General features: G+C 31.2%; 1 protein-coding gene across 1 annotated transcript; it reads left to right on the top strand.

The window, feature by feature from the left end:
- Nucleotides 1–617: 617 nt before the first annotated feature.
- LOC133198644 (uncharacterized) lies at nucleotides 618–1,817 on the top strand. Its single transcript, XM_061334686.1, has one exon. The coding sequence runs from the start codon at nucleotides 624–626 to the stop codon at nucleotides 1,545–1,547; it is 924 nt and encodes a 307-aa protein (XP_061190670.1). The 5' UTR covers nucleotides 618–623; the 3' UTR covers nucleotides 1,548–1,817.
- The last annotated feature ends 8,970 nt before the right edge of the window (nucleotides 1,818–10,787 follow it).

Genomic DNA, 10,787 nt, shown 5'->3' on the forward strand with positions numbered 1-10,787 from the left:
TTTTTTTTTTGAATCAAAAATGTTGTTTTGAAACTAATATATGTTGCCGTGTAAATGAAAGAAAGGGTTACTTTGAAGTAGCTCTTTCAATATAAAATTGCATGTAAAAAAGAACTGTATTTTCCTATATAGATTGAGATCTTAAAAATATTTCTGTTTTTTATGTACTGTAGGCTTACTATTTCCCCCGTTTGAATATTTAAAGTTATGTAATAGGGTTTCAAATGATCGTCGGCAATTAGTGACAGCGTGTCTACAGTACATTTTAGATATTCAAGAGCAATGGGAAAAAAAATCCGTGTTATTTTCGACCCACAGATTGAACAAAAATTGCGATACCGCGACATTTTGACTCTGTAGAAATAAATACATTTACAATATTCAAAAGGATACAAAAATAGAAAACATATTTCATAATCTGTGAGTTTATCTTGAAATTTTCATCCTTTTCGTAGAAAAGAGCCATGGTCATTATATAGATTTAAATTGAGAAATGTGATCAATATCAATTTAACAGTATTAACAAAGCAATTAAACAAAAAAAAATATTTTTATCAGATTTGGTTAGAAATTTATGTCTCCGTTAGTAATTAAATTAAGATTTCCATTGCAGATAAGACACAATGAATAACATCAACATTTTCCTGTTGCTCTTCACATTCTACTTGGCTTCATCTGTTCTTGGTCAGAACTACTTTGGGTTAGACAACACAATAGGAGATGTTCTCGGACGTCGTCTTAGTATAGGAAGTGATCTTTCGTCCTCTCGCTCCCTTTCACCTTCTACCCAAAGCTTGCAAAATGGTTTAACTGGACTACAATCAACAAGGAATGCACTATCACCTATTGGAAGTGGTAGACTTTGGAACTACAATCCCAATCGGTTCTCATCTTGGTATTCGAGGTTCGGTCGTCCTTATGATGATGATTCAAGAGAAAGAATCAATAGATACTCAAGACGTGGATCTCGACGTTATTTAAGGAATTTCAGAAGGAGGTCAAATCGATTCGACTCAGACGAATCAGGAGAGAGGGGGAATTCTTGGACAAACTTATATAGGTCACTCAATAGGAGACGACGATTTGGTTCAGATGAGGATAGCGATGAGTCTGGTGAAAGACGGTGGGGGATCCTCGGAAGATACAATCGTCGCAGGCGAATTGGAAGCGGTTCTGATGAAAGATGGGGCTCTGGAGAAAGGAGGCGTGGGATTTTTAGGCGGTCCTATTTCGGAAGACGATGGGGCAGCGATTCTGACGAAGATTCCGGGGAAAGATTTAGATCTCCATTTTACCGATATAGGTATAGACGATTTAACCGAGATTCTGGTGAAAGATTTCGTGGTAGACGTTTTCGGTATAGGCGCCTTTTCAACAGAGATGATTCGGATGAAAGGGATGGTTTATTTAGGCGATTTAATCGAAGAAATTATCGAAACATAATATCAAGAATGAACTCTCCTTATTCATATAACAGAAGATACTTTGATTACAACCCAGACAGGTTATCGTTATTTGGCAATAACTGGAACAGATTCCGGTGGTAAAATGCTTTACACATTCCAGTGCCTAAGGGGACAGATTTTAGTGAAACAAACTGTTTCTATATTCACTGTGTTTGTTTTGATAATTAAATTATGCTTTATGTTTTAATAACGTTTTTTATCTGAGCTTAATACGGAAATAAAAGGAATGATTTGTTATTGGTGAATGGTTTCAAATCAAACCAGTGTGTTTAATTTGCTTATATATTGTGTGAATTCTAGGGGCAAATTGAGTGCAGAACGTGGGTAATAAATAATTAAACAAGCATCCTAGCTCTGATGTAAATACATGTATATATCAATTGCTAATAAAAAAACATACATGTACATGTACAACATACCGTGTCCACTGTTTCAAACTCACTAGTTGAAAATATGTATGTTTTGTCAAAATCTATGATTTTTAAAAATATTTTCGTTCCAAAAAATATATCTTAGAGACATAAATTTAAAACTTTTAAAGTAAGAAATTTCTCATTCTTTTAAATTAATGTTGAAAATCTATAGAGTAATTTCAGAAAAAAAGAAATTTTAAAAAAAGAGAAGAAATCAACAACAGTTACTGTAATAATTCCCTTGATTTTGATTCTAAATATGGTTTCAATCAAAAAATTAACAAAAAAAGAGAGAGAGAAAAGAAATAAATGAACCCAGCTGAAAATATCCTACGCATTTTCCTGTGTCAAATCATTAGTCTGGAAAAATAAGATCTCAGAAAAAAGGCAGTATCTTTCATACTACGAAATTTACATATGAAAAAAGGTTAATAACCACATTTAAGTATACTATATGAAAATGATTATGATAATAAAATAATGATAATAAAAAAGCACGTTTGTTTCGAAAATAAGCAATGTCTGTGCTAATATCCGATGAACAAGGAATTGAAAACCAACTTCTTTATACCAGTGTTAGAATTATAAATCATCTGAAGCATAGGGGATTATTATCAACGGAAACACGAGCTTTAAAAATTCATCCCAACCCAGAAAAAAATTTAAAAAACAAATGATTAGCTAGGGCACATATAACGAAATCTGTACATTTGAATCGTAAATGTAAAATGAATTTGTATGAACTTGAAATGCTTTGACGTATAGCAAGATATATGAATAAGTAATTGTATTTGTTATATGTTTGTTCCTTAAATTGTGTTAGAACCATACAACAGCCTAAAATTTGCAAGTTGTTTAATTTCCATCAAACTGTCATATGAAGCATTTGTTAGATTAATGATTGTATATATGGAAAATAAAGGGATGCAACATACATGTTGATTATACATGTATATCTTAATTACATGCATTCTTTTCATATAAAAAAATATAGTTTAGCTATTGGGCGAGAAATTGGATTTATTTCAAACATTACATGACCACCGAAATATGTGTTAAATGTTGCCGACTCGGCGTAAAACATCAATGATCAATCAACCAAACATTGCACGTAAATTGTCAAACAAGTTTACGTTCAAATAAAATATGCAAAAATGTCACTTCATCTTTTGATCATCTTAAAGACGAGGTTCTATCACAATTAAAATTTAATTAATTGTGATAAATTAATTCGCTTGTTCTTTCATGTTACTATAGGGATTACTCTGTGTTGTGTCTTCACACATTTATTTTCTACACGAACTTTAAGGAATATATTAAAATAAGATTGCAAAAATTCATTAATCCTATTAAACTATCATGTAAGATAGTTTCACCAAATATGAATTTTTGAATAAATGTTTTTATTTCTCTGTTCTTCGCTTCTGATTTCTTCATAAATATATCCACTTAGTCATAATCTGTTCATAAAACCCCTATTTTTCACTTAAAAAAAAATATATAAATATATATATATATATATATATATATATATATTTAGTCTTATTAACTTTGCATTTATCAAAAATTAAATTATAAATATTTCTTGCTATTTTACATTCTCCTGCAATTTACTAGATTAATGAAACGCAAGACGGATTAGTGAGTTTGATATTGTTTCTGAATCACCCATGAAGATAACATATCATATATTTAAAAAAATACTCTTTTTATGTCTAAATTCACTTTGAAAGTATGGAACTTTTTCATTATTTTTTTCTTACTAAGAACGTGTTCTTAAATTGAATATTGATATTTTTCTGCATCCATCAGATAATACAAAGGTCGTTGTTGCGTTAATTTTTGTTTAGTTAAGAATGCCACTCTGCATTTCTTGAAGTGCATTTTTTCTTACTGTGTGTGTTTATTTTTTATTTTTTTTTTACCCATCTAAAACATTTATTGATAACTCACAAAAACTAATTCTAATTCATTGATTGTCATTTCATATACTTATGAATTTAAAGCCTCCTTGCAGGGATCATCCAAATCGAGGTATGCGCAAACGGGACAAGCCCCTGTAAATTCCAGGATGACATCTACAAAGGACAAATTGAATACGCGCATTCCAATGTATGCAGATGCAGAATTAACTGCTGTCAACAGCTTAAATATATTCGCATTAAGTCATGTAAGGTTTAGATGATTTAGTACGAACAACCTCTAGATACTTGAGTTGAATGAACAGTATTTGAAATACACACAATAAATATACTTGGTACAATGTATATAGAATTTCGTTAACATATTTTTTTTTTGGAAATAAATTTAATTATATACAGGTGTAGAATTAAATTTTACAACATAATAATAAATGTAAGCCTATTTACTATCTTAAATTTTAGATTTACATAGGCCCTGAATTTTTATTACACTTCTTCTATTATTTTATCCTTGTATTTAGACATTTTGATATTTTTCGATCGTTTTTCTCAAATAGATTATAATGGATTATTATAATATGTTATTCTATAGTCAGCTGTTGTTATCGATATTTTAAAAATGTTTTGTTGACCAGCTAATTTCACTAAAACGTCTGTATAAGTTAAGGATCCTTCCTTAACCTGTCTTGAAAAATGTAGTTTGATTTTTCCATTACTTTCGCACAAGACATGGGGAAAACAGGACATAGCTGCACCATAAGTATTTTTCTAAGAGATACATGTAAGTATTTGTTCTTACTATATATTTTAAGTAACTTTCAAGATAGCTCAGTCGGTAGAGCGTTTGCCCCATTATTGAAATATCGTGGGTTCATATCCCGGGTAAGACTGTTTCTTCGCCAAGCGTTTGGCACTTTGAAATAAAAATTGCACGTCTTTCGATGAGTCCTTAAAAAATCTAGGGCCTGTGTCAGAACAGGCGTTGTTATGATAAAGATCCTTCACTTCTCAATAGCCCTGAGTAAAGATCTAATTTTTAAGCCATTCATCGGTGCATACTGACGGCTCTAAATGAGTCAAAAATTACCAAACAGGACGTAAAAAAATACTACATATTATAAGTCATTAACTGACAAATACTGGGTATCTCTGTATCTGAAATTATCGATGTGCACCTGGTCATCTTATTGTCTTTGTCATTTCATAGGACCAAGTATTTGATTTTGATATCAAAATGTAGTTTGACGGAAGTGCATATCAGTTTGATGATTATTTTCTTTTATAACTTATTTTCTCCTTCATTCAGTGGAAATAGCTCATAGTATATCGTTTTTATATCAACGGTTGTGACATCACAATGGTGTTTGTGTAAATTTGATCAATTCAAATATTGTAGATCTACTTATAAATATGAACAGTGCAACACATGAAATAGCTATGTGTATAAATGTTTTAAAAAGAATCTCCCATGGTTTTAGGTTTGATATGATTTTTCATCCAATGAGTTCTGTTTTTATCCCCTAACCTTAGCGAGGGGATAAAAACAAACAACTAACTGTATAAAAAATCATATCTAACCACAAAACATCGGGTATCCTTTATATATTCGATCATTTTGTTATAGTGTCAACTACATCAATCCTTTGGTATCATATGGGCTACTCTATTAGTAGCACAGCCTTTGCCAAGACCTTGTCTTTTGGCTGATATTTGGCTCACTACGAATGTCAAACTAATATGTGTACTCTTTTACTCCGTGTCTGAATGTTTTATTTGTACTAATATTGTTCAAGCAGGTGAGTTTCTGAGTCCATGGCCCTCCATTTATGCTTGTATTTTTGGAAATACAAAACAGGACAATAACTGATGCCTTGCTCCCTTATGATAGAAAGAAGCCGTGACCTATATCGCCAAATAAAAAAAATGGAAGAATAATGTATGCATATTCCTGTTTTTTCTATGTAAGCCTAAGCTTATTACATATTTTGAAAATTATTTTTCCTTCTTTCTTCATTTATTTATCTTATTTAATTATTATTTTTAAATAATTAATTAATTAAAATCTGTGTTGGTAAGGCATGTTTTAATCATAATACAAATTGATATATGTTTTCTATGTGAAAAAAAGTATCCATTACTTTTATCTGTGCTTGTCGTAACAACTTTTATTCAAATTTTTGTGAAATACTGACTCTAGATAAATATTAAGTATGAAATTATTTTTAAAATTGTATTTGACATAATTATAATAGAAAAAAAAGAATAAACTGAAACAGGATCGAAATTATAATGGAAAACAGCTAAGACATAAACATGTCTTTTATCACCATGTTTTGAAAATTTCGAAACTTGGAGAAATAAAGAGGTGTTGTAAATTGACACTAAAAAAGCCATTTTTGTAATGCCTTTTGACTTTTTATGTAGGAGCTGTGACACGCATAATCTCAGAATAAAAGCATTGATACTATTAACTCAAATCAGGCAAAATTTGGATGCTAGGTTTAATAGTTATCATGGTAACATGTCCTAAAAATTGAAAATGGCATTTTTGAACATGTTCAGAATTCAATAATTAGCGTTTGAAACAATGCAAAGAATTGGCTATGACTGTTTCCAAAATTTAAGGACTGATGCATAAACATATTTGAAAAATCAACCATTACATACGTGGCGTATTTTGTATGGTTCACTGTGTAACCATGGCAATCATGAAAGTTATTTGGGAATAACATTTCCAATACTTTATCATTTAAGGTCATTTTTGTGTAATCCTGCAGAGCAGACCGGCACATAGGGATCATTTTACCTGGCGTCTGTATGTCTATCTGTCCAGTTGTCTTTCTGTCCGTCTATCCGTCTATCACATCCAATATCTCGAGAACCTAAGAGGAATGAATTTGATATTTTGCACATATATTGCTTGAAACAATGGTTTTTAAAAAAAATTCCAATGGTTACCGACCTCGCAATCCTTGACCTTGACCTTTACCTACTTTTCAAAATGGTTCAGAGTGCTGATATACAGCATATTTTTCACATTTAAGAGGTAAGTTTATGCTATTTAGCATGTGCACTGTTTGTCATAAAACAGTATTAAAAAATACCCGCATTACAATCCACTTGACCTTGATCTTTGACCTACTTTGCAAAAATACCCTGGACAGTTTAATTCAACTGATGACTTTTGAATTTAGAGAAGCGGGATTTTGATAATTAACATTTTTATATCTTTATGAGCTCATGATACTGTACTTTGAAAATGTATGATATTCAGTTACAACACAAACTTATATTTGTGAAAGGAAAATACATCGGGATCGGTATTCCATAATGGACCGTGTAGACTGACAATTCCAATATAGACAGACTGAAATTTCTTTTCGAGGATTGTTGGAAACACCATGAGCTCATGATTCAGTACTTTGAATCTGTATGATATTTAGTTACCACACAACTTATATTTAAATATATGTACTATGAAAAAAAAAAACCCATCGGGATCGGTATTCAACAATGGATCGAGTACACTGACTATTAAAGACTGAACTCTCCTTTGGCGGGTTGTTGGAAATGCGTATTAACGCGTATTAATAAAATGATAAATAGTTATTTCTAATACAGTAAAATTCGGTTAAAGCGAAGTCCTGGGTATCTGTGAATTTAGTTCGCTATATCCGTAAATCGTCATATCCTTATAACGAATTCCCATATATATGAAGCGAATTCGAAATACACACGTTTTCCTTCAAGAAGTTTTAAGAATATATTAGGGAAGCAATTATTACAAGATATACCTTGGATAACGGAGGTTTTTATCAGGAATTGAATTTTATATACAAATTCTTACCGAGAAAAAAATCAGTTCAAAATATCAAATGTTGAGATCTTTGAAAATTTGTTATAAAAGATTTAAATTTCATTATTTATTACTTCTAAGGGATTCAAAATAAGTTCGCTATATCCGTAAATTCGTTATATCAGAGTTCGTTATAACCGTAAAATTTACAAATAATTGTTAAGAACTTTGCCAGGGACCACGAAAAACTTTGCAATAGTGTATATCCATGAATTTGCTATATTGGTGTTTGTTCTAAACGAGATTTACTGTAATTTCAATTTGATTATTAATTTGAGGGTTAGGGAACCATATTCTATTTGATTGTCAGATTCTATTGCAGTTTTATACTATCCATGGATGCCATATTTCTTTGCAGGCAAATGCAAAACTATCCTCCCAATAGTAAATCAAAGTACTGAGAGTACTGGGAAGCGCTAAGCAATGTTTGAAATTCATCAGAATTATTTTGAATTTAAATTGCCTGTTGTATTGGAAGAAGTATTATGTTGACAGTGCAATCCCGCTGGGGCGAGCACAGTTCTTCGATACATATTCGCTTAATTTAAATTAAAACTTATATCTGCCTTTTCAAACCAGACGGGGAAACATTTGAAGGTTCGAGATTCTCCGTTTCTTTAAAAAAAAAACAATATATAAAAATTAAATAACAGATATTTAGTCCAAACAGTAATGTATTTCTCAAACCTAATAAAAAAAAGAAAGAAACGAAAAAAAAGAACATGTAAAAATATTTTCGTTCTCCATCGCCTTATAGGAGTCTATAAGAGGTAGGTTTGCGTATAAATCGCAATTCATTGGAGGTGGGGGGGGGGGGGGGTTGACGAGTTTTCCAACCAAATTTAGACTATAAATGTAGCTATACATTTGCTGGAAAATGTATATTTTAAAATAATTTTGAACACTTGAAAATATCTGATATTCCTCTCATTAATGTGCAACACTGATAGCTAAAATGTACTGGTGATAATTTTTAATAATTCATTCCGTGTTCACGAGTGTTTCAAATTGAAGATGGCTGTTTGTGATTGTGAATTAATTTTAGAAAGTGCTCCAAAAAAATAAAAATGTTATTTTTTTATTGCGTCGATAAAATATTTCCTTATTGATAACATATTTTATAAAAGTTATGAATTAAAGATCTAAAAACTATCGAATACTAGTATTCTCACTTAATTGTTTTTCTAGTATATCTCTTTTTCTCATATTCATGAGCGATTTTTAAATTTACGCATCTATAGAAAGGATTTTACAAAAAATACATTAATGGAGTGTGTAAGATATTTACACAGTCGGTACGAGCGTCCGGTATTTATTAATGATAAATAAAACTTAGACTATATATTTCATTTTGTTTTGAATATGCTACAGCTGTGTATTATACATTTTTTACACTTCACATTCATCGCGCTGTGCAGCATATCGGCATCATCATGTGAAAAAAATCTATTAAATGAGCACCCGTAGAGTTTACGTCATTTTGTCTGAGATAATTGGTAAATATACATTTTGATTATAAGGATATTATATTTGTCTTCTTCGTCTGATGATGACACATTCAAAGCTGTCCTTTACATCTGATTTTCACAAACATGTACATGATTTATAATGTATTTGCATAAAAAAATTAGTCTTTTCTGTTGATCTACAATATAAGTATCTGATTTGTAAATTTTCTTCTTCGGAATAAAAATATGTCATTAAAACCCCAAAAGTAATTTTTAGACTCTTGTTGAAATACTTAAAATGCTTCAGTATTTTTTTTTACGGATATTTGATACTTTACACCAATCTTTACTTGTTTATGTATGAAATTAACTACCACGCAAAACATGTTGAGAAGGAAAAAAATATCCACAGCACTGGTGTGTTAAAAAGGAATACTAGTACTGAAAATAATTGAACCGTAATTTTTCTGCTTATTCCATGATAAATAATTGAACAGCCCAAGAAAGAAAAGACATTATATTGATCTCAAGTATGAATAAATCTTTATGAAGGTATGCAACATTGTTTTATTCTGTTTTTACTTAGTCCTAATTAAGTCGCTTAGCAGACAAATCAGCAACACACGCACACCTTTACCTAAACTATTTCTTCCTAGGTTCCTAACACAAGTATGCTTAACATTTCATCAGCGCTATTCCTGTCCATTTCTAAGAACGTTTAATTAAGGGTTTAGCATTTTCCGCCAGATCTTGCGTACTGCACACACAATTTTAAAACACAATATCTGTCATCAATATTTCCGAGAAATTAGTTTTCCTATCTAAGTGGATTTGTTGAAAACACAGCCTCCACGTTCCCTACGTGTACGTACAGCCGCAAACTGCCTTTCTTTGCGAATTATTTACATCATATTTTTTACCCATATTACAAGTATAGAATACAACACAAGTAAAGACAGTTCATGAATGCATTCCAGTCTGTTACTAATTGACACTGAGATGCGAAAATCAACTTCATTGATAGCTCTCTGCATGGTGCAAGGGTGATAATAGGAAGACTTGTTTTTAGTTACAATGCCTGAAATAAGAGTCTAGAAGAAGAAATATTAGTTAATATGGATATATATTATATAGAACGTACATATGTATGTACATTGTAAATCAATTTTATGCGAAATTTTCTACTAAATAACTTAATTCCAGTTTGAGTTTTAAATACTTATTAAAATCCCAACTGAGTTTTAAAAATATGTACTTATTCAATCACTACATTATATGTACATGACATAAAATTAACCGTTTTTAAGGTATCTGCGCCATAGATGCAGCAATTGTTAGCTACCTGGTACACAAGTGGTATGTGCCGACACGATTTTAAATGAACTACAATGTATAGAGCTAAGAACCGCCCCTATCTACTAACAGTGGAGTTTCGTACAATGTACATGCATACTCTTTACCTTACTAATTGACTCCTATTATTAGAACTGCACGTAACGCCGTATTACACTAAAATAGCCGAAAGAGCGTCGGGGATTTCCAGTTGCATATTTTTAGAAAACCTAGTGGAGTTATCTAACTTGCTTAGTGGCGCTGGATCGCGAACGGAAGTAGATTTAAGATGACAGAAAGCGCTCTGCGCTGCGCTTAGCGCTTAAAAAGAAGTTCACCACATTTAGATT

Source organism: Saccostrea echinata, unplaced genomic scaffold, assembly GCF_033153115.1.
Source record: "Saccostrea echinata isolate AGI-Se365-2 ecotype Australia unplaced genomic scaffold, CSIRO_AGI_Sech_v1 ptg000033l, whole genome shotgun sequence".
NCBI classification, from domain to species: domain Eukaryota; kingdom Metazoa; phylum Mollusca; class Bivalvia; order Ostreida; family Ostreidae; genus Saccostrea; species Saccostrea echinata.